The sequence below is a fragment of the Anomalospiza imberbis genome, chromosome 2 (assembly GCF_031753505.1).
Source record: "Anomalospiza imberbis isolate Cuckoo-Finch-1a 21T00152 chromosome 2, ASM3175350v1, whole genome shotgun sequence".
Taxonomy (NCBI): Eukaryota; Metazoa; Chordata; class Aves; order Passeriformes; family Viduidae; genus Anomalospiza; species Anomalospiza imberbis.
Window position 1 is genome coordinate 76,117,113 of NC_089682.1, and position 23,700 is coordinate 76,140,812.

The window sequence follows — 23,700 nt, forward strand, 5'->3', positions numbered from 1 at the left end:
GCGCCAGGTGCCGCGGGACGGGGATGCGGGACGGGGATGCGCGAACGGGACGCAGGCGGGGCGCGCCGGCTGCTCCTCGCCTCCCCCCTGTGGGCCAGGCAGTCCGCGGAGCGCGGCGACGGCTGCGGGCGCCTGCCCGGGGAGGGGGGAAGGTTCGACACCGGGGCGGCTGCTGAGGGACGAGGAGGGCGTGGAGATCGGGGGGATGCGGGGACGAGGGTCTGCAGGCCACACCCGGAGCCCGGGCTCGGGCTCGGCAGGGCGGAGCTGCCAGCCTGCCGCCGCCTCTCCTCGACGGGGTGTCCGCACCGCGGGGAGCGCAGGCCGGGGCACTGCTCCGACGAAGCTCCCAGACACCGGTGTCACGGTGTGTGGAAGGACCGGAGAGGGAGGGTTCGTGCCGCTGGTTGGAAGTCCAGAGTTTAATACGAGCAGCCCCCGAGGAGGGCGGAGGGTGAGGAGGTAACTCGCCGTCCATACGTCCTGCCCAGCCGAGGCGGAGATGCTGGAGCAGGGGCCGTCCCGGCCCTTTCCGCGCCCCCCGGCGCGGGGACTCTTACTGCGGCGGGGGGCGCGGGGATCGGGCCGCTCTGCAGCGCTCTCCGCACCGCGGGAGAGCGACCGGTCCGCCCGGCGAGCCAGCTCGGTCCCAGCTCCGCTGCTGCCCGGCTGCTTGCGCTCTTTTCTCCGCACCGTCCGCCGCGTCCCACTGCCCCGGCATGCCTCCCAACCTCACCGGCTATTACCGCTTCGTCTCCCAAGAGAACATGGACAATTACCTGCGGGCTTTAGGTAACGCTTCCCATCACGCTCCCTCCTCCCCTTTAGTTCCGTTCTGTATCTCCAAAAAGTTAAGAGTCGGAAAGGGAAAAGAGGAAGGGAATTGGGAACCTTCTGGTTCTTCTGTCTTCTACCATCGCTTTTGTGCTGTGTTAGTAGAATAAAAGAGGTACTATGGCTGATGCTCCTTGGTTAAAAGAGTGGAGGAGCTCTGCTGGAGAAGGAGCCCAGGTCGTCCACACAACGCTCCTCTCTCTTATCCTCTAGATATCAACGTGGTCCTGCGAAAGCTGGTCTGCCTACTGAAGCCGGACAAAGAGATTATCCACACGGGAGATCACATGGTCATCCGCACTATCACCTCCCTGCGGGACTATGTTATGGATTTTGACCTGGGAGTCCAGTTTGAGGAAGACCTGGGACCCGTGGATGGACGCAAGTGCCAGGTGAGAAACCCAAGCGGAGCAGTTTCACAAGGGATTGGGATGTGCTAAAAAGTTCAGGAACTTGCTCAGTTTCTTGACTCAATACCCAGGTGAGAACCAAGCCCAGAGCTGGCATGCCCCTGCAGGTCCAGGAGTAAGTGGCTCTATGAGTAAATCACTCACTGCAAAGAGCCAGAAACCAGTTCTCTGGGATCCGGAGGATATTATCCTCTGGAGCAAAGCCCTGAAAAGATAGAATGTCGGGCCACTTGGCAGAACTCTGTTGTTGCACTTGGAAGCGAGAGGGTCATTCACCTTCTACAAAGACCATCTGTCCCAAGGAACCACTAAAGAGACACCAGATCAGGGATTGCATTTGACATTGTGTCGGAGAGGAACAGCCAGTGTCATCGCTGGAAACATGTATCACTCTTGTGTCAGGACCACGTCTCCCCCCTTTCTTTCCCTTCAGACAACCGTCTCCTGGGAGGGGGATCAGCTGGTGTGCGAGCAGCTCGGAGAGAAGAGGAACCGAGGCTGGAGGCACTGGTTGGAGGGGGACCAGCTGCATCTGGTGAGGAGGGGTCCAGCGCAGCTTGTAAAATCCCAATCACAACGAGTGGGGGGACACAGTGTGGGTGCTGTTGGCTCTGAGTCAGCCCTGCAGTTTCCTTCCACCTTCTCTCAGATTTCATCCCCGGCTCTGCGGGGGGGCAGCCACCGCTTCACACAAACATCCGCCTCCAGGGTTTAAAAGTTAAACTCCAAAGTTAAACAGCTCAACAAAGGCGATGTCCCTTCCCTGCCCTGCAGCCAGACCCGCAGGGGCTTCGGGAGGGTCGGCAGTGCATCAGCGTGTGGCCTGCGAGGATCCAGCCAGCAGCGGGAGGGCTGGCAGAACTGGGGAGAGACAGGAGGGGATCCAACCTAAACTGCTCTTTTGCCTCCCTTTTCCCAGCGCATGACTGCTGAAGATGAGGTCTGCGTCCAGGTTTTCCAGAAGGTGAAGTGAGCGCTCCCCGCAGAGATGCCCGGACGGGACCCGCACTCACCAGTGCGAGAAAGAAAAAGAAACAAGACCCGAGCGGGCTGAGCCCCCACGTAGCAGCGTGTTTTCTTGAGCCTCGCCCACCGGCCGGGGGTCACGGCTGGGCCGGGCCGGCGGGAGCGGGAGGCGGGGAGCGGGATGGGCCGGGGCGGGGAGGGCGCTGGGCCGCGGGCTGCGCGGAGGCTCCTTTCAGAATAAGAGCGGTCTGGAAGGAGCGGGGCGGGGGCTGCTCCTGCGCTCCTCCTGCTCCCCCCACCGCGGCCGAACCCCGCCATGCCCTCCGGGAATGGGGGGATGGGGGGGTGGTGCCCGAGTGGGCAAGGGTAGCTTAGGCTGCTCCTGCTTCTGCAGCCATCACCTGCCGGCTTCTCTGGTCCTCTGGGGATGCTACGTTCTTTCCGGGATCGTGGGATCATAGAATCATGGAATAGTTTGGGTTGTAAAGATGTTAAAGATCATTTAGTTCCAGGCCTCCCCTGGAATTCAGGAAGAATTTCTTCAGAGAAAGCATTGTCAAGCATTGAAATGAACTACCCAGGGAGGTGGTGGAGTCACCATCCCCAGAGGTGTTCACGAGAAGACTGGATGTGGCTCTTACTGCCATGGTCTCATTGAAAATGTTGATGATCGGTCAAAGGTTGGATTTGATGGTACTGGAGGTCTTTCCCAATCTAAGTGAATATGTGAGTCAGTGACATTTCACTTAGATCACATTGCTTAAAGCCTCATCCAACCTGACCTTGCACACTTCCAGGGATGGGGCAGCCACAGCTTGTTGGGATCCTCAAGTAGGATGGGTAGGAAACAGAACTTGTCCTTCAGAGTCTAGGATTCTCATGTGGTGGTGTGAAGTGGGAGGGCTGGAGTAATCAGCCCCATGTTCACCACCTTCCTAAGAAGGTCCCATGCATGTGGAAGGATCAGGATCTCTTCATGGGGTAAGAAATTACAGCCACCAGCTCTAGCCCCAACATTCCTTCCAAGATTCTTGGTGGGGTCTCCTCACAAACATCGTAGCTCCGCTGGTTCACAGCTATCTGCAATTGGAGACCAAGGGGCAGAACCAGAGGAGGTCATGTCCCCTGAAAAGCCAGACCCATGCCACATAGAGAGGTGTTCTTTAATTATGACACCTGATGGGATGGGCATGAGTCCACAGGCAATTATTTCTGAAAAATGCTTGTGGTTGCCCCCTAACAAAAGCTTGAAAGTCAGGGTACACATAAATGTGCAGCTACTGACACCACAGAGAACCAAGAGGTTGGCATATTTTTTAAATATAAGCCTTTTATAAGCTGAAAAAAGGCATTTTTTCTGCCAGCAGCTCATTTAAAAATAGTATTTTCTGGAGAGCTTCTTTTCAGGGAACTGCAAAGATGAGTGCCATGAGAAAAGCTTTACTTCAGAACATGTGATAAGCAAAGGGTTGGGAAGCTGCAGCTGTGCCTATAGTGTCAACCTCTGACTCTTTACGCTTGTATCTGAGGACATAAGAGGCAGGAGCACCCTGTCAGTATCCACAGTCCACAGTTTGAGTGCCACAATCAAAGCCAGTGAGCAATCAGAGCCAGGCCATGCAGCATGTCTGCTCTGTGCAGACCAGCTCAACCCATCACTCCTTCTACCATACGGAACCTCTACATGACTTTTGCTGAATCATGAAGCTGCAAAAGGCAGACAGCAGCTTGAGCTGGTTCCACTGTTGCCCTCTTTGCACTCTTCCATGCCATGAGAATGCCCTCAGAGCTGCTCCTGATGCCCAACACCGAGCCCACCTCACCCTGTCCAGGCTGGTATCTTCCAGACTGTGTGACCAACAACTAATCAGCTCATTCCAGGCCCTGCACCACAAGCTGATACAAACTCTCTAAGTCCACATTCTGGTTGGATGGCAGACACTGTTGCCTTCAGGTGATTAGCCAGACTCTTCTGCCATCCACGTAATTTTCCTATAAGCCTGTGAGGTGATAGGCCAAGTAGATTGCTTCGGACTCATTGCCAGCCATCACATATCCATGACAGCCTCTCTTCTTCAGGAAGCATCTGATTGTGCCAGAACCACAGATAAGAATCATACTCGCTTGATGTGGTCCACACTAACGATAATCATAGGGCATAGTACTGCAACATGTTCCAGGGCTTCAGGTAGTAACTGCCAGCATTAACAATCCAGTTTTTTCTTTCATAATCATGCTATATGTGTGATGCCGAAGTCAGATGGTGACTTTACCCCACAGCACTACATTGCTGAGACATGAGGCTATGGGAAGTGAGGATGCCACTGTAAAGCAGGGGAAAGTTGTGATATTGGGAGGACACAGGTGGGAGGAGGTGTGATACTGGTGAGTGGCTGGTGCGGCAGAACTGTGTACCCCTCAGGGTATTACACTTGGTTTTGCTCCTTGATTTAGAAGACACATAAACAGGCTGCCAAGATGCTGTTGCTGCTGCTCACCATCTCATATCAGGGGAAAGATCCACTCTTTCACTCCTGAACCTTCTTTTGGTCTTGATCATCCTCTCCCTATCAGCCAGGGCTGCAGAAGTGGCACGGTTTGTCTGAAAGAGTGTTGAGCCACCAGACAGCACAGGCCTGACTGTGTGAAGGCCAAGCCCAATGGCAGTGTCCCCAGAAGGCTCCAACCACGCCTTTGAGTACTTTGGGTAGTCAAACCAACACGGTTGAAGGTAGAGTGCCCTGGGGAAGCAGCTCAGTGTTTATAGATGAGCGTGGGTCTGCAGCCCTGCTGTGCTGTAGCTGTAGGGGGCCAATCAGAGGTAATTCTCTGTCCTCCTTGACTCAGGCTTGAGGATAAAGTCTCCAGCTCCTCCTCCTCTGTGGATGAAAGGATCTAGTCTGCATGCCAGAGGAAATTTTCATGGTTTCTGAGTCTGTAGAGCAGATTTCTTTCCAGTCACCTCCTGCAAGACACTGTATTCAAAGCAGGATTCTTGCTCCATGAGAGGATGTTGGTGTCTTTGACCATACTGAAGATGTACAGTTTTTCTACTTTGCTCTGATATTGTCTATATTTTCTGTCCAGACCACTTGTAATGCAGCTGAGGCCAGCAGGCAGCAAACGGGGGCTAGTTTTGGCATTCTGTGGCCCTACATATGTCCCGTGGTCCTACAGGAATCCTGCCCCTAAGCAAAGATGAGCACATATGTCCTTCCAAGGAAAAACGGGTACCATGTATTTCTTGGCCCCAGCCTAACGCGAAGAAGATCCCGCAGAGCGCCTGAAGGGGAACCAGTGGGAAGGGGAACCAGCGCCACCAGTGGGAGCTCTGGAGCTGGACCGAGGATGTAGCTGTGCTGCCCAAAGCAGGCGCGTCTCTGGGCTGTGTGTTAGAGGTGGGCTGCTGGGGTTGGATGTGTCCCCAGCTAACCACCTCTGCTTCACCAGCTGAAGTAGTCTCCGGTTATCCCAGATGATGTTATCGGGACGGGAGAAGGAAATGAAGACACGGGAGATGTGCTTTGAAAGAGTCACGGGACACTCCCTGGATAGAAGATCGCTTGTCAAGGACACAGCAAAATTATCCACTTCCTTACAAATGATCCCCAGGAGCGTCTGTCTGTCCGTGCTTTGAACACTCTTCCCACCAGTGACCTGCTCATAAGAGATCTCTCCAAGAGCAGTTTCCACTATTTCCCAGCTACTTTCCAAGTGTGGTTTCTGAGTAAGAAACCACTCTGGCATGGCACAGCACAGCAGTGAACCTGCCCAAGTGTGTTCATCATGCAGAGGACATACTTGGACATCAGGAAGTACTGGGATAATGTCCCCTGTTTAATCTTAAATCTGATACGTGGGGCCATATGGTGTTATTACAGTGACACTAATTATATGTTTATGTCATCTTTTTGGGATAATAATTCAAAGATGTTTGATGAACAGGTTCTCTAGTACACTTCCATAATTATCCCAAAGATGTTTTCTTCATTCTTTTTAACACCATTTTCATCTTCATTCAACATGTTTTTGTGGCTGTGAATTACTTCCTCTGATTTCAATACAAGACACTTCCTAACCTCTCTGAAGCCACTCATAACTCTAAGAAAAAACAGTAAAATGGTGTTTTATCTCTTACACCAAAGCCTGAAAGCCAAGAAATTTTAAACTTCATAAAACTGGGGACACAAATATATGTCTTGGGCACTGTTAAAAGCCTGAAAGGGGTTTTTGAGTTGCTATATTTTCTCATTTCCCCATTAAATAGAGGGCCTTATCTATCTATCTTGGTTCTCCTAAAAATGCTTGCAGAAGAAACATCAAGAGGTGTCCTTGAAAAGGGATTTGTTCTCAGAATGCCTTTATTTCTGTAGACTTTCATTTTTCTTAATATCTTTTTAACTCAAGTGCCTGAGGCTTCTTGCTTTTCTTGAAAATGATCCCAGTTCCCACTCCCCTCCCCCCAAAAAAAATCTCAGAAGTGCTCTTCAGCAGGTCAGAATTGAGAAAACTTATCTTTTTTGACAGCTTATTTTCAGCTTGATTTTTAAAAGTTTGAATTAACTTGTGAAGACTATAAATTTTCTCATCTTTCTATACCAGAAAACAGCCCAGGAGGATTGGTGGGGGGGGGGGGGGGGGGTGCTTCCTAGGAGAACATTTTCGGTGGGAACAAACTCCGAACAGCTTCTGGATTGCAGACCAAGCCCTCGGAGGAGTGTCTGGCAATCGTTTTCCTGCCTCCTGGGCCAGAAGAGGTAGCTCGGATCTGCATGGCCAGGCCGGGACATCCCCGGGGCACCCCCGGGTGCGTCTTCGCAGACCGGGGCCGGGGCGCTCGGCAGCAGAGGGCAGCAGAGACGGCGCTGGGACCTGGTCCGGTGCCAGGCTGTTCGCAGTCTGGCTTTCAATTCCCCGCTCCTGCCTGCCTCGCTCCCTCCTCCTCCTCCTCCCCCCGTCCCGCCCGCCCCCGGCTCCCCTCCGGCCGCCGCTCCGAGCTCCGCCGGCTGCACGGGCAGGGGCGAGCGCACGGAGATGTGAGTAGGGGCTCTGGGGAGGGGGACGCGCCGGCACAGCCCTGGGGAAGGGTGGGGGGTCCTGGGGCTTAGACCTTTCTGGGGGGAGAATAGGACAACGGGGCTAAGCTGCTGCTCTAGGCAGTGAGCTTGTTTCGGAGGGACACAGAGGGCAAGAGGGGAGATGCGCAGAATGAGAGGAAAAAATGTGAGTGCCAACTTTTGGAGGACAGAGAGGGAGGCATGACTGGGTAGAAGGCTGCCCAGGAGACACTGCAGGATTACTCCACAGCAAACGGAGCTTGAGCTCTTCAGATCCTCGCCAAGGATCCTAAACTAGTGATAACCCGAAACAACCTGCTGGCCCGGGGTCAAGGGGGCCCACACTTCTCCTGGTTCTATAAGAATCAGCCCTACAGCTTCTGGGAACATGCAGACCTCCTTACTCAGGGAATTCACCCATGCTCCTCCACGCTGCTTCCTAGGTTAATGAATTTCTCTGTAGAGGCTACTATAGTGGCTTGCTGGAACCTTGTTAGTGCTGGTATCTTCATTTCGGCTGCCCTTTTTGTTCCTGAGTGATCCAAGCCAGGAGATGGTCCTGCAACTGGGCCTCCTGTGTTTGCATTCCTCTGGACAGTGCATAAGTCAGTTGTGAAGTCTCCCCTGATTTTGAATGACCTAATTTTGTGCAATGTCATAGTTTATTTGTTGTGTTCACAGGCATGTTCCTTGTCTCCCATGGGCCTTCCTCTTTTTTGGAGTGATCGGTTGCAGTCCGGTCCCAAGAGGTTCTCCCTTTTTTGGGGAGATCAGATCCCCCAGCTATCCCAAGCCATATCCCAATGATAACATCAGCAGCTGGGATATCCAGGTCCCAAAAGGCTATGTGGTGAAGCTAACCTTCAAATACTTTGACCTGGAGCCATCTGAGTCCTGCTTCTATGACTATGTTAAGGTACGTGCATAGACGCCTGGGCCAAGGGGTGCCTGGAGATGGCAATCCACTGGCCACCACGTGCAGTGGCTCTTCATCTACCAGGCCTCCTCTGATGCTTCCCCCAAAGGAAAGGGAAGGAGTTAAAGATAGAAATGGGAGGAGCAAGCACTGACAACTCACGGTTGGGTAATATCAGTGTGTGGAGCAGACTCAATCTTATGAGGCTACACTGATTTCACCTTAACTTTGACAGATCAAAGCAGACAAGAAGGACTTGGGCAGATATTGTGGCCGGCTTGGGTCAACCACAGGCAATCACCCAGGAAGAAAGGAGTTTGTATCTAAGGGGAACAAGATGCACCTGGAATTTCATTCTGATTTCTCCAATGAAGATAATGGCACAGTGATTCCCTACAGGGGTTTCCTGGCTTATTACAAAGCTGTGGGTGAGTAAGAAATACCCTCGGCATGCAGAAGGGAAAAGCATGTGTGGCTCCAACCAATTTCCCTCCTTGACAAGCAAATAGAGACGCTTCAGACAAGGATATGGTTCTCTAAGTACTGTCAGTGTAGAGCAGGGAGGTTTAACACTTTCTTCCCCTTGCTCCTTCACTTCTTCTGTCTTCAGATCTGGATGAATGTGATCCTAACAATGCTGTCGAGAACAATGAAAGGCCTCAGTGCCAGCACTTCTGTCACAACTATGTGGGTGGCTACTTCTGTTCTTGCCGGATTGGCTACCAGCTTCAGAGTGACCACCACTCCTGCAAAGGTAAAGAGAAATTTTAAAAGATCTGAGGGTTCCAGAGAAGGAGCTCTTCATGCAGGAAGGTTGGGAGAAGTGACTTAGGAAGCAGATGAGGGGGCTGCAGAAGGCACAGCCCCACGATGTGACCTGTCCTTTCTTCCTCTTCACCAGTGGAGTGCAGCAGCGAGTTGTTCACAGAGGCGTCTGGGTACCTGAGCAGCCCCGAGTACCCCCAGCCCTATCCCGAAAACCTCCGGTGTAACTACAGCATCCGTCTGCAGAAGGGCCTGTCTATCTCCCTCGCATTCTTGGAACCCTTTGAGATTGATGATCACCAGCAAGTCCACTGTCCTTATGACCAGCTCAAGGTACTGAGATTAGCAAATTGTCCTCCCAACCCTGCTGCCAGACCTGGACAGGAATCATGGGGACACCACTATTCAGATGAGAAATATGGGATGAGTACAAGCAGAATGCCCCAGCATGAATGACTGAGATCCTGTCTCTCCCTCAGGGCATTTAATTACCACTGTCCTGAGGTCAGAGGCTCTGGGTCATAGGTCCCTGTGAGTGATAAAAAAAAACATACCATCCTTCTTCCAGTTTAATTTCCCTTTGATTTAATCTCAGGGACTGATAGCTCTGATTCCCAGATAAGGGAGAAGTAGAGCTTGTGCTAGGTCAGTCTGTAGTTCTGATCTGTCAGTGAAAGCATAAGCAAAGGTGGGTCTGACAACCAGCCCTATCCACTATCACAGGCACTCTGGTAAACTTGGTCATACTGAGGCAGAGAGGCATACTGAGGCAGGCATACTGAGGCAGAGAGGCATGTGTGTTTCTGTTTCTATCCCTGTAATAACAAGTTTTCGTCATCAGATCCAAGCACGAGGGGGAGAGATTGGTGAATTCTGTGGCAGGGAACCACCTGGTATCATTGAAACCAACAGCAATGAGGTGGACATACTCTTCCTCACTGATGACTCGGGGTTCAGCCGTGGCTGGAAGATCCACTACACCTCAGAGAGTAAGAGATTTCTCCCCCAGAGGCTACTACAGTCTACTGACACTGTTTGCTAATCCCAGTTTAATCTGTCCCACTGTCTCACAGAAATACGGTGCCCACAGCCTGTCCCACAGGATCAGTTTACCATCATCAGAGACCTGCAGCCTATGTATCAATTTCAGGACTATTTTGTTGTCAGCTGCAAGACTGGGTATAACCTGATGGAGGTGAGATCCCTTCTCCACTCCCTTCAGCCATATTCAGTTTTGTCTTCAGTTTGTGTCTTTCACCTTTCAGTTAAACTTCCTTTGAAGATTTCACTCATGGCAACCTCTTGTAATTTCTGTTTCTTCTTTGCTTCTCTCAGCTTTCTTCCAGTGGTTTCTCTTTTCCTAGCTCTCTTCCTTATGCAGTTACTCTTTCACAAAGCCCTGGTAAAAGACTAAAGACAAAGATCCCAGGAAAAGTTGGTAAACAAGAGGACTTCTTTGGAAGGATAGGAAATCAGAAGATGAGAGCAGAAGATGCTACCTGCCTCCCTTGCCATCCTATTGCCAGGGCTGGGTAGCACCTCTGGCTCATTGTGGGTTTGTAGTTGCTGGCTGCTGGTATCTTGGCCTGCTATGAAGAATGTGTAGCCTGCGGCAAATACAGGATAGAGGGAAGGCAGGAGGAGACAGCAACTAGAACAGACTGCAGAGGGGCAGATATTGGACAGCAGTGAAAAGATGGGCACAAAGAATAATATTTAAATGTGGGGAAGGAATTAAAGGCTCTACACCAACAGATGTTTTTCTCTCCCGTGTAGGGCAACCGAAAGCTGGTGTCCTTCACGGCTGTCTGCCAGGCTGATGGCACATGGCATCAACCCATGCCCCGCTGTGAAAGTGAGTGATCTGAGAACAGGAATAACATCCCCTACTGTGGCTTTCTTCCTCCAGGAACGTGGGAAATTCAGCCTCTCTGACTCACTTAGTCCATGCCATAGCCTCATGGATGTGCTGTCTGGAAGGACCTGTGGAGATCCACATTTTTCTGTTTGCAAAAAGTCAAATGTTTTTCCTCCCTTACAAAAATGCATAAAATATCACTCAAAAATTTCTATGATGTTGCAACATCTAAAAGCAAAAGATCCTAATTTGGGATCTATTTTGGGATGACCTGTCTTTGTCTGCTGTCCTAACTGGTCCTTCACATCATGGCCCCAGTGCCCAGACTTGCTGTCAGTCTGCTGTTGATTCATGTCTTCTTTTTTTTCCTTTGTTGTAGTTGTGAACTGTGGCAGCCCCAAAAACCTGACCAATGGTGTATTCAGCTACGTTAAGGAGCCTGCAAGCAATGAGTATCAATCCGTGATCTCATACCAGTGCAATGAACCCTATTACCACATCGTCACTGGAACTGGCGGTGGTGAGTCCTAACCCCACACAGACACCACCGAGACCTGTGCCTGGAAAGCCCTCTCACGTTTCCAATTAGAATTGATCTTCTCCCCAGGCTTAGTGCTCATGCTTTCCTCCTGTGAAGACTCTCCGGTCTTTTCTTGACCCTGCAGCGTATCTCGAGTCTTCTTGTCTCAGCCTATTCGCACCCTGCTTCATTTCCAGAGCCCATCACATCCCTCTTCCATGTTCCCCTTATCTTATGTGGAAGGTCTGAGAAGGTTCTCTCAGCTGTAGTCGTGGTTCTTTTTTTCCCTAGTGGATTTTATTATTTTCTGGTGGATTTCATTCTTTCACTGAAATTTGAGGCATGGTGTCTGGGAATCACCAAAATTCATAAAACTCACTGCATCAGTCTGAGTTGCCACAGAGGCAAATAAATAAACACACACTCTGCTCCAGTGTAATGCTGTTTAGTTCTTTAGAATATTGTTCATCTGCAGAGATATCTAAGAGCTAAATAACATACTTGCATAAAAATCTATTTTAATGCAGCAGCTCAGAAAAATGAAGTCATCATTCAAAACCATTCACATGCCTTCTTTTTACACCTGAGACATTACTTGATGATGCAGGACGTTTGATTGCAAAAACAGCATAAGGAGTTCATTATTTCCTTGCCTTGGCTGCTCATTTAGCCTCCACAAGGAAAAAAATAATAATCTGAATCAGTTCCTGGATACAGTTACCAGCATGGACACATGATTGTGTTGCATGCTGGAGAGAGGTGACATGCTGCTAAAGAGTTCTTTAAGTTGGTACTAATGTTCAATTTGATTATTCTTGCATCTGAGTTAACTTCTTCATACAGATTCAGAAATCAGTCTCATCAGAAGAAAAATCAGGAGCGAGCAAATATCAGCTCCAGCCAAATTCTGATGGGCAGTCATCCTAATTTAGTCAATTTTGAAAGACAGCAGCAAACATTTTCTTAGAAGCATTTACTTCAGCATTAAGACAAATTGTATAAAAGTTATTTTTAGTCACCAGCACACACTTTCTGAGAAAAGCAAGAATGTTGGAGGTACTGGAGTTTGTGTTGAGACGTGACATGTGAAGTTTAGCTGACCTGCGACTTAGGCTCAGAAATAGATACTTACCATGTACAGTAACTGACTCATCTGGTTCCCATTTCTGGGACAAACCACCTTGTCCTACTCTCTGCAAACTACCAACACCAGAAGTTTGAATCTAAAACCCATGCTTTTATATTTCTCTCCCTTCTTTGGGCTAAATAAGGTCAAACAGTGCTCTGTACACCCGTGGACTCAGTGAAGATAAGACTTCACACAGATGGCCCTTCAGCCTTTTCTTCTATAGTGCCTGAGCTTTACTGCTCCCCTGGAACTGAGGTGCTTCAAGATGTACAGACGGAAACATTCCACACCCTACTACTGGCAGCTTTTCCCAGGAAAGAGTGCTTTGGGATGGAAGGACTGAGAAATCTCTTGAAAATATTCTATTCTATTCTATTCTATTCTATTCTATTTTCCTACCCCATGCCTGCAGGCCTGGGTCTCATTCCCTTCCTTCACATCCTACAGAAAGATTCACCTGTTCTCCAGAGGGAACCTGGCTGGATCACGATGGCCAGAAGAGAATTCCATCCTGCTTGCCAGGTCAGTAAAAACTCTGTCTGGTATTTTCTGATTCATATTTACAATCAGTACAAAACTGGAACAACATGCAGGGAGGGGGGTGAGGATAGTGGTATCTGTGAGGGAAAATGTAAAACTATCCAGAAAGCCAGAATAAAGTGAAATGAGACAATGATGATGGGGAAAGAGAGAGAAAAGCCAGGTCAACAGAGGGTAGGTGTCATGTTCTTGTGTTTCTCCACAGTGTGTGGGAAGCCAGTCCATCCCGTTGTTGAAGTCCAGCGGATCCTGGGTGGCAAATCAGCAGGGAGAGGCAATTTTCCTTGGCAGGCTCTGACTGGCATCAATGGACGAGGGGGTGGTGCCCTCCTGGGCGATCGCTGGATCCTGACCGCTGCCCACACCATCTTCCCCAAAGGAGGAATATGGAATAATGTGAGCCTGGAGCAACTGGCAGAAGAGGCTGACATTTTCCTTGGCCACACCAATGTAGACGAGCTCCACAGGATGGGTAACCACCCTGTACGTAGGATCTTTATCCACCCAGATTTCAACCCTAAAGATGAGCACAACTTCAACGGGGACATAGCCCTGCTGGAGCTGAAAAACCCGGTAACTCTGGGCCCTACACTACTGCCCATCTGTCTCCCGGATGCCACCAACACCTCGTTCTACGCGCATGGGCACATGGGCTACGTGAGCGGCTTTGGTGTGGATAAAAACCGCATCTCAAGCGATTTGAAGTATGTGAGCCTACCAGCAGTTTCCCAAGAGAAGTGTCAGAGTTGGCTAGACAGTAATAAGAAAGGTATCCCTATGGTTTTCTCTGAGAACATGTTCTGTGCTGGCCTCCTCGAAGGCAAGAAGGATACCTGCCAGGGGGATAGTGGGAGCGTCTTCACGGTGTTAGACAGGGAAAGTGGTCGCTGGGTGGCTACCGGCATTGTTTCTTGGGGAATCGGCTGTGCCACAGGCTACGGCTTCTACACCAAGATCCTCAACTATGTGGACTGGATCAATGGGATAGTAAAGGAGGACAGGCACTAGGTATTGCTGTCCTTCTACTTGAAGCACCATTAGCATATCAATTTCCAGACACAGCAAATCATAGCCAAAGCTTTTCATGATGTCCCAAAGGCTTTTCGAACACGCAAAGCATGTAACCTTCATGAGCACTTCTGAAAGCCACCATGCTGTTTGATTGTACCATTGGCAGCTTGGGGGATACCTTTGTGGGTGTTCTAGTTCGTACAAATCTTATAACCGGATGAAGCCTTAACAGTCTCAGGAAATCTCATGACAGCAAACATGTTATGGTTTGATATCATGAGGCTACTGCAGTCTACTTCTGTACTCTCGTTTGTGGGAAGGTTGCAGGGAAGAAGACTTCCTTGAAGGATGGGGTGGTTTCTGCTGGGTACAGTGTGCGTAAGCCCATTGGCATCAGTGAGAGCCTATGAATATTAAAATACTTGCTGGATGAACCAGGTGTTTTACATTTTTTTGGTCTATGTTTTTAACAAAAACTGAATACTTCTCACCACTGAAAGCAACTTATGGACTTTGTATAGGGATTGCTTTACCTACCACTAAAGTGTTTCCAGTTTGGCAATGGCCTGTGGCAGCTGCTTATCTGTCTCAACACTACCATTAGATTACCTGGTCTGAAACTGCAGGTGGCTTCAAGGGAGGCAAAAATAACTTGTCTGTATGGTGCCACATTCCAAAAGAAGGGAAGATAACAGCCAATCTCATGGAGAAGAGAACTCAGGAAACGTTACTGATCAGAAGTTGAGGATGGATTTTTTTTAATACTATATGAAATAAAGCTTTAACTGCAGGACAGCAGTTCTAAAACGACGCTGACTCAGAGAAAAGCCAACCTCTCTTGTGTTGTGGGTATTCTCTGGAGCTGTCTTCTTGACTAGATTTTCTACTGCAAAATAGCCTACTGTATTCTTATGAGTCACTGAGAGAAACAAGATATAAGATACTTGGTTACTAGTCCAACAATCCAATAATGTTTTTCTTGTTACACAAAACTGAAGGTGCTTCAGCTGAGTGCAGGATTCCATAAGAAATCTCCCAAGAGCTGTACACATCCTCCTCACCATTTCTTAAACTCCTATAAAAACTTAGGCTGGAAGAAGATGTGTCTGTCCAATCCACTGCTGGGGCTAACTTCAGAGCTTCAGGGAAAGTTATAAAGAGATCTAGGGACAGTCTGTTGTGGCACCTGTTCCAGTGCTGACCCACATGCTAGGAAATAGCCCAACTGGAAATTCAGGTATCTGAATACAGCAGTTAGATCCCCCTTCTTATCTGCTTCCTCCTCTTCAAGCTGAACAAACTCAGTCTTTCAGTATATGCTATCTGTACCTGTTCCCTGATCATCTCAGTGGAAGGATGTCTGTGAGTGATATAGGACCTTCTGGAGCAGAAAATACCTCTAAGACATGTCAGGTAACATTCCTTCCCTAAATTAAGAGAAGGTAGTGTTTGGGAGAAAAATCAAGCTTTATTTATTTTCTAATTCAATAAAATTTGAAAAAAGTGAAGCCTGCGGACAGGTGAATGAAATTCTTTTGAAGATATCTGGTCTCTTCAGCTTAATTCAGACGTCTGAAGTCCTCATTGCTGGTAATGGTTGATCAGTGAGATAGAACCATCTCAGAAGAACTTTATAAAGACTCTGGTAGGGAGGTGAGCTACTACAAGTTCCAGCTTGATGAAAGCTGACAGGGTCAGAATACGATTAGACACTTGATTTAGAGAGTTTCAAGGAGAACTAGGTCTAGACTGAGAAGAAGAAAGGCATTACAGACACAATAGCACATTGCACAAAAGACAGTTTGGATATTCTTTAATGCTCTTAGATATTCTGAACAGGTCAGGAAATACATAAATCAGAAACCAGGCTCTGAACCTTCCATAGGAACCAACCATTATTCTCTCTCGTCTTCATTGAAACCTCCCTGTCAGGTTTCAATGGGGCACAGCTAGCTCTTTTCCAAGTGGGAAAAAATAGGTTAGAAAAAAATGAAAGGAAGCAGAAGGAGTCTCATTTATTCAGAATAATGTCTTCCTTTTACGGTACTATGAGTGGAAGAAGGAGAATTTCCGTTCCCAGACATGACAGTAGGAGAAACAGATCCATACTCCTGACTCTCCACTCAGCATAGACAGGACGAGTTGCAATGTGTTACATATTGCCCATTGTATACACAGAGTGAACAGTGTCACATTTAGAAAGGGTGACGGTGCTGAAAGGACAAACAGCTATTTCTGCCAAGCTTCCTCACCCTTGTGCTCACGCATGGTCTCTCTGATCCAGTCCAAGTAACGCACCACCTTGGTGTAAAGGCCGAAGGTGCCGCATTTTGGCCCCCAGGAGATGAGCCCTGCGACATAGTACCGGGTGGCATTCAGAGGATCCTGGATGGCATAGGCTCCACCACTGTCCCCCTGGCAGCTGTCCTTGCCACCACCAGCGCAGATCATATTGTCCGTGAATATGTAAACGATGGAATCATCGAAGCCGTCTGGTTTCACAGATCGGCACTTGTCCATGTTCACCACAGGAATCTGGGCCTTCCAAAGATCAGCAGGGAGTCTTCCTTTCTCTCTCCGACCCCACCCAGCAATGTAGCCCAGAGTCCCTTCTTCCAGCTCATATTCAGGTGATTTACCAGGAAGACAGATGGGTGAGATGTTTGGACCCATCTTCACGGGATCCTTCAGCTTCAGCAGCGCAATATCATTATCAAAATCGATTCTGGTTTCTGTGGGCTCCTCCTTCCAACCAGGATGGATGAATGAAGCTTCTGGGATAAGCTTTTTGGCTTCCTCCCTCAGGAATTCTCTACGAACATTGATTACCCCAGCATACATGGGGGGCTTGTCATATCCATCCAGCACGTGAGCTGCAGTCATCACCCATCTGTCAGAGATGAGCACTCCACTTGCTCTGGGGTCATTGAAATACACCTGCCAGGGAAAGTTCCCCTCTTCTGCACGGGTGCCTCCAAAAATCCTTCCTGTGTCTCGGATGGGATTGCTAGGCACCCCACAGACTAGAAAGAAAAGACAGAAAGATTTGAGAAAGACAAGGTGGGAGAATTAGCAGTTACAAACAGGGAGTCCTTTGGTACTGCTAAAAAGTCCACAGTCCCCTCCTTCCTGTGTCCTCTAAGTAATTTTTGAATCTGAGTAACCATGTTTATACTTTATGCCACAGAGCTTGCAATTAGTATTTACAGAGAAATCAAAGAAAATTCTAGAAAAAATACTATCAACAAACAATTTAGATTTAAAATGCTCATTCTAAAATTCAGTTTTCTGGAAAGCAGCTGTCACCCTGACAGTGTTAGGTATGTCAAAGCTCACAATTTAATTGCCTTCTAGTTGGCATTTTTCCTTTGCTGAATGATGCTCTTTAGATGAAGGGATTGTCTTTGAAAAAATGTTTGTTTGGTTTCTTAGAAATATGTCACTGCTCTTTAAATATATATATTTTTGGTTTGGTTCAGTTGGGGATTTTTGTTGGTTTTGTTTGTTTGTTTGTTTGTTTTTTGTGAACTCCAGATACTCTCAGGTTTAGAGTTCAGGTTTGTCATTGATGTTTTACCATTTTGCGTCTCTATTCTATAAGTATGTAAAATCTTAAGCAGTTGGGGATCTTATCTGTGGGTCTTCTGGGTGTAGAGATGCTCCATGCTTTTTGAGCAAAATGTTCAGTAACATTTTGCAGAATGTTAATAATAGGCACATAAATAAGAGTGGCCATTCTGACATTGCTAGGAAACTGATTTCTTATCACATTGCCTTGTTGGCATTGAATCCTTAGTTAGAAAAACAGAGATTGAGGAACTATAGCCAGCAGATAGCTTCTAATTTGCATGAAGCAGGATTTGTTAAAGAATTTCCCATAATCATAGGAAGATTTATGCTGGAAGGTACTTCTCAGTGCCTTTAGCTCAACCTATTCCTCCCTAACTGCCCTCCCCCCTGCCCTCCTAACTCCAAAGCCAGGTACTCAGGGGCTTTGACAGGTAACTTCTGCTTATCTCCCAAGGTAGTTATTAGCCAGCCTCTCTGGACAGCAGTTCCAGTACTCTGGGGGAGCATTTTTCCTTAGATACAATCAGAATTTCCTTTGTTGCAACTCGAACCTGTCATTGTCTTTTATTGCTGTGTCCCACTGAGAAGAATTTGGCTTCATATTCTTTGTAGCCTCTTCTTGGGTAGTAAATTCCCTGAGCTTTATCTTTCAGTTTGCCTTTTTCACTGTGTACTTGTATAATCCAAATCACTGTCTAAGCTGTGACTGAACTTTTAAAGAGAGTTGAATCTCCTCCACCTAGATCTTGTACTTTGCTAGTGAGGATCTGGGGTTTTGAAGGAGTGAACAGGCATCATGCACAACTAGGCCAAGTCATGCTGCCTCCTCTGTGAGGATAAACTGAGCAGTACACAGGCTTTAAAATTCTAACAGCTGGAAGTTAAGAAAATAAAAAAGCAGAGATGAAGGAAGCGGTGTTCTTCATATGCTGTATGCACATACAGTATTTGGTAGTACCTGGAACACATTTTGGTAGCTTTGTTCCCATCTCTTCACTGACCCATTCTCCACTGGCTGAGCACCGATATATCACTTGGAAAACACGAGAGAAAAAAGAGTTCCATAAGGACACAATCAAGATAAACACAGGGTAAATAACAATATTGTACATGATATACCAACCTTCTTATTTCCAAAGCAAGCACATCTTGGTAAACATTGCTGTTATCTCCCTACCAGGGTGCTTCTATCCCTTTTTGGGAGAAACCTCATCTAACAGATTTCTTGATTCCTTTACTTTTCCACCAGTCCTTTACTTTTCCCCTGTGCTACATGTGACAAAAACCTGCATGGTTCACTCACAAGGCAAACCGAGAGAGGACTTGCTAATGCATTTAAGGTCAACGTTGTTAGAGTGTATTAAACACAGAGGCAGCACTAAACTACTGCCTGCAAACCGACACCAGTCTTGACCTGATGGCACAAAATCCCAGCCCCACGGCAGTGCCAGAGCCATTCCTTAGGCCTTTAACCAAAGGAATATGACTGCGCAGCAGAGGCAATGCTCACCATGCGCTTTGTTTTCCAGAGTGTAGTAGGGTGCCTCACACTGATAGTGGACAGCAGCTGTGTACAGAGGCTCGTGGAGTTCGGAGACGTATGAGGCTTGGGCATTGTCAACAGGAGGGGGATCACCACAGTTCACAGCTGTGGAGAAGAAACAAAAAAGATCAAATACAATCTAAGGGGTGCCCTCATGCAACAATATGATTATTTTGTATGACAGGGAAGCACTCAGCTTCTCAAGTCCCTGTACAGTCATGTAGGCTCACTTTCTCTGTCCCTTCAGCATGCTCACATCCCAATACTTCAGCATCCTCCTAATCTGGAGATATAGTGGATCTAGAGCCTAAACACTTCATTCCAATTCCCTTTCCATGATACAAACACAGGTCACTTACGAACACAGCTCAAATGGGAGTTGGTCCATTCACCATTTTCCTGACAGCTGGAGAGAAAACTTGTGATGCTGTCTCGTTGCTAGGAAAAAAAAAAAAAAAAAACATATGATCCATGTAAGTCCCTGGACATGAAATACATCTGACACAGGTGCTCCGTTGAAGGGGCCTCAAAATGCTGCAGTGGCTGGAAGAGGATTCCTCTTACTACTGCTGTGTTGAAAACTTTGGGTTCACAAAAGTACTCAGGACCCCTGATGGGAATGGCCTCCAGATGTTGCTGAGAAGGCCAGAGGGAAAAGGTGTCCTTTTTTATTTCACTTACCGTCACAATTTCGTAGCCTTCCACACAGGTCACCTTCACAATGTCCTTTAAGATATACCTGTCCTTCTTTGGGTCAAGAACAGAGTTGGAGATGACACTCATGGGGCAGGTTACAGCTTTGAAAAGATAGGTGGAAATCAGCAATGAACTGGTTCAAGATCTACTCTCCTTCCAGCTCCCAACTTCTTTCTCCCCAGTGATGTTTTTCCCCTAGTAAGCAGGCATACCCTTACTCAGGATCAGCAGCTGTGAACATCTTAACATGCTGCTGTGCCGTGAATGTGACCTGGGACAAACCCTGTCCCTAACTCAGCAGCAGAATGAACACATTCCCAAGCGTTTACTCACGGTCCCCATAGTAGCGTATTTTCCAGCCTTTGTGTTGTGTGCCCTGGTCTGTCTGGAAGATTATGTCAAGGATGTTGCTCCTGGTTTTGATTTCAGAAGGACCTGGGAATTTGCTGCCACAATAGGGACCAAAATGCTGTTTTCCAGAGACAATCTGGGAAAATATCAAACAGGAATAAATGAGAAATGCCAAATGTATTGAGAGAGCTATTAAGATACACACTCAATGCACACATATTCAAATGTATTCTCACAAACTCCAAAAGGCAACATAATTGAAAATAAAGTTAAGCAGTACCAAAGTCTTCTAAATATGAGCAGATTGATGGGAGATTCAGAGCACCCTGACTCCTATGCTCCCTAAGCTGCACACCTACAGTTAAGCTGTCGTGGCAGGTCCCCTTGGGGTCGGCTGGTTCCACATCGAAGTCACCGCTGCGAATGGTCAGCACCACAGAGTAGCCTGGGCTCAGAACCACGCGGTAGTCACACCGAGAGTTCTCCGGGTACTGGTTGGGATAGTTGGGGCTGGCAATCTCCCCTGTTGGCTCAGTGAAGACATTTCCACTGCAGTTCACTAGGATTGAGGAAGGAACATGAGTAGGATTCGGAAAGGAAATGGTCCATGTGTGCACCTGACAAGCTCTCCCTCTTCTTGGGATTTAGGCTTCCTTTCCTCATTCTCAGGTCCTCATATTATACTCCTTTCAACATGCACCATTTGTGATCTGACAACTTTTTTGTTCAAGCGAAGCAGGCCCTTGGCAATTCTTGTTTCCTTATGGAATTTCCCTGTTTTGTCAGAGATTTAAAGATTCGCAGATAGCATAATGCTAAGAAGGTTTTCCATCATAGCCTTTCAAGAATGTCATTCAGTAGATTTTTAATTCTCTTGATACAGAAATAAAAATAAAATTGTTGAGAATATGTTAATAGAAATTCTCCAAACCACTGTCTATGGCAGTTCAGATTTGCACTGGGATGGGTTTTCCCTCCCAAAATATACCTGTCACAAATGGCTGAGAAGGTTGATAAAGTCTTCCAAGTGCAATATCTCACTTGGCCTAAATTAATTCTTGCTGTTGACCACAGGTCATGCACATCTCTTACCTCCACAAGTTTTGTTATCTTCATAGAGGAAATAATCCGGTGGACAGCTGCAGAAGTAACCTCCAATATAATTATTACAGTAATGACTGCAGGGTTCATCCACAAAATCCATGCACTCGTCCAAGTCTGCAAGTGTAAAAAGATGAATCAGCCAAATTAGGAGAGGGCCCTGAGGGAAGGAGAAATTGAAGCAAACACTAGTGGACAACAAGGAAAAGGCATCTCTAAGACAGTATTCATACTGGCCATACTGGAATGCAGCTCTGTCTGCTGGGATCTCTTTAAATAAGGCATTTCTGTAAGAAAAACCCTTCTTGTCATCTTTCCTCCCAGCCTGGACACTTCAAAGATTCAGAGGAGGCTGTTTTAACCTTACCCACAGCAATGTAGTAGGCAGCAAAACCAGTGAAACGCTCCTCATTTGAAAAGTCTGATTGGAATATCATAGTAAGGGTGTTGTAAGGGACACGAAATTCCTCGACAATCCAGGAACCAGGGGCACGAGGTTTCTTCTGCCCACAAAGCACACCTTCGACATGGCCACCAGACAGGATCTGCAGAAGAATTCAGAGACACCTCATCTTGCTACTGCAACATGTGGAATTACCAACGCTTGAGTCTTTCAGCTTTTAGGTGCTCAGGTGCAGCCAAGTGGAGCCTCTTGACAGCCACTTTCATGATGTTCATAAGACTCTTGAAGAGTGCTCCCTCCTACTGTCTTCCCAGTGAAATACTTCTCTTAATTTCTCAGATACAAATTAAGCCACATTGTTTGCCGTCAACATCCTTTCTCCAGGCCCACTTGTACCAAAAAAAACCACCAAAACACTGTATTCCAAAGCAGCAAAACCAACCATGACAGTCCAGTGAGCAGCCTAGCAGGCTCATTGGTTTGTTGCAAAAGGACATAGGTTATTACAGAGCACACTCATCCTTCTGTCCCACCTTGGTCCTCCTCAAAGGTGTCCTGGTGCTGCACTTGGCCTTACTGCCCCTTTTCACACAGAGCTATGGCAGGATAGGAGGGTCTTGTTTTTGTCAGTTTATGTGGAAGTGCTTGATCTTTTGTGTTTTGTGGGACAACATAGAGCAGAGCTGGCTCTAAGAAATCTGTGGTGCATGGATCATAAAAAAACTGTGGTGCAAGAGACCACAGCACTTTATCTGAGTGGCCACTATCCCTACACAGATGGATTGTTTTTAACCTTCATCCTTTCCAATCAATTTCTGTTTGCAATACATCATCTATGTCCACTCATCAATTAATTCCAAATAATTTCAGGAACACACAACTATTGCCCTAAGAAAATGGTCTTTTTACACCCATACTTCAATGGCTAGGAATATCCCTTGCAATAGAGACGTGTCAGTGATGGTTAAGAAGACTTTTCCTACAAATATGGAAAAACATGGGACACTCGGCAGACAACACTCACATGGTTATAAAGCAAACAAATTGATTTCATGACTGCTAGTGGAGACACAACCAGTCATTTGGACTTCTTGGAGCTCAGAACAGGAAGGCTGTGCATAACTCCTCTCCCAGCTCTGAGCTTTGTGCACAGCTTTGCTGTTCTGTATTCTAACCTGCCTTCTTGTCTTTTTCTCACTCAAGGACATGGACAGTACCTTCACAAAGTCATATTCGCAGTCCTGTGATGGTTCGAGATCCAGATGTGTGAAATAAAGGTGAATACCATATCCCAAAGGGACTTGGATTTGCCAAGTTTCATTTGCATAATTGGGATATCCCTGAGGATAATTGGGTGACAAAATCTCTCCATACATAGAGGCCCCATCAGCCCAGACAGGGAGACAGAAGAAGATCAGGGACCTGAGGAAAGAGAAGGGAAGGTGACATGGCAGTAGTGTTCTCCATTTTCATATGTGCACAGCCCCAGTGAACAAGCCAGACTTTGGCTGCACATGGCATGCAGCAGAGCTCCTGCCTCCCGAGTTTCAAAGGCCAGTGCTGTGGCTGTGTGGGGCTTGTCTTTCTCCTGTAGCTTTTCACATAGGAGTACAACCTCAGTCATGTTCTCTGCTTGTCTCAGTCTCTGTAAGAGCTGGAAAAGCTGCAGGAGCTGAACACAGGGATCATAAGTGCTCTTCCTTACTCATTGCCCTGTTCTCGAGAATAATTGTGCTATAGATACATTCAGATTTGAAAATCGGTAGAGTCTTACAGGGCAAACATATGATTTATAGAATGCAATTACTAATAAACCTTGAGATTTAATAACTCACCACATCTGGAAAAAGCAGTTCTTCCTTTCTGAAAACCTTCAGGAACTGGACTTTGGACTTATGCTCTGTGACAAAAAACTGTGATTGGTTAATGTTGCCTACATGTCTGCGTGTCCGCTAAGCAGGTTGAAGACCCTAAAATCCCACCTTGGGGAGACTAGGTGAACGTTTTGCCTGAAAAGCAAGTTTATATCT

At 47.4% G+C, this 23,700-nt stretch overlaps 3 protein-coding genes across 3 annotated transcripts in view; 2 read left to right on the plus strand and 1 right to left on the minus strand.

Moving 5' to 3' along the window:
- The first annotated feature begins 388 nt into the window (after window positions 1-388).
- RBP5 (retinol binding protein 5) lies at window positions 389-2,298 on the plus strand. The gene is made up of 4 exons (XM_068182948.1): window positions 389-792; window positions 1,048-1,226; window positions 1,678-1,779; window positions 2,164-2,298. Exons 1-4 carry the CDS (start codon window positions 720-722, stop codon window positions 2,215-2,217), a joined length of 408 nt encoding a protein of 135 aa, XP_068039049.1. The 5' UTR covers window positions 389-719; the 3' UTR covers window positions 2,218-2,298.
- Window positions 2,299-7,184: 4,886 nt separating this feature from the next.
- Window positions 7,185-14,440, plus strand: C1R (complement C1r). Its single transcript, XM_068182858.1, has 11 exons — window positions 7,185-7,246; window positions 7,949-8,183; window positions 8,419-8,611; window positions 8,794-8,937; window positions 9,085-9,281; window positions 9,790-9,937; window positions 10,022-10,143; window positions 10,725-10,803; window positions 11,186-11,326; window positions 12,903-12,977; window positions 13,201-14,440. Coding segments are annotated over exons 1-11 (2,139 nt in total). The 5' UTR covers window positions 7,185-7,244; the 3' UTR covers window positions 14,004-14,440.
- A 1,760-nt stretch (window positions 14,441-16,200) lies between these two features.
- Window positions 16,201-23,700, minus strand: part of C1S (complement C1s) — a 95,178-nt gene continuing 87,678 nt past the window's right edge. Inside the window, exons 3-12 of the mRNA XM_068182859.1 lie at window positions 22,888-23,092; window positions 21,635-21,812; window positions 21,259-21,384; window positions 20,526-20,725; window positions 20,149-20,302; window positions 19,801-19,916; window positions 19,479-19,557; window positions 19,087-19,224; window positions 18,535-18,609; window positions 16,201-17,029 (exon numbers count right to left, since the gene is read on the minus strand). Of these exons, the coding sequence (XP_068038960.1) occupies window positions 16,236-17,029; window positions 18,535-18,609; window positions 19,087-19,224; window positions 19,479-19,557; window positions 19,801-19,916; window positions 20,149-20,302; window positions 20,526-20,725; window positions 21,259-21,384; window positions 21,635-21,812; window positions 22,888-23,092 (2,065 nt within the window). The 3' untranslated portion in view covers window positions 16,201-16,235. The remainder of the gene's footprint in view (window positions 17,030-18,534; window positions 18,610-19,086; window positions 19,225-19,478; window positions 19,558-19,800; window positions 19,917-20,148; window positions 20,303-20,525; window positions 20,726-21,258; window positions 21,385-21,634; window positions 21,813-22,887; window positions 23,093-23,700) is intronic.

What these genes read in the sequence shown, in the direction of transcription:
- RBP5 (XM_068182948.1), top strand. Translation starts at nt 720, where the DNA reads ATGCCTCCCAACCTCACCGGCTATTACCGCTTCGTCTCCCAAGAGAAC. An exon ending in CAATTACCTGCGGGCTTTAG is followed by an intron (nt 793 to 1,047) that starts GTAACGCTTCCC and finishes CTTATCCTCTAG; the next exon opens with ATATCAACGTGGTCCTGCGA. An exon ending in TGGATGGACGCAAGTGCCAG is followed by an intron (nt 1,227 to 1,677) that starts GTGAGAAACCCA and finishes CTTTCCCTTCAG; the next exon opens with ACAACCGTCTCCTGGGAGGG.
- C1R (XM_068182858.1), top strand. An exon ending in TGACCACCACTCCTGCAAAG is followed by an intron (nt 8,938 to 9,084) that starts GTAAAGAGAAAT and finishes CCTCTTCACCAG; the next exon opens with TGGAGTGCAGCAGCGAGTTG. An exon ending in AATTCCATCCTGCTTGCCAG is followed by an intron (nt 12,978 to 13,200) that starts GTCAGTAAAAAC and finishes GTTTCTCCACAG; the next exon opens with TGTGTGGGAAGCCAGTCCAT.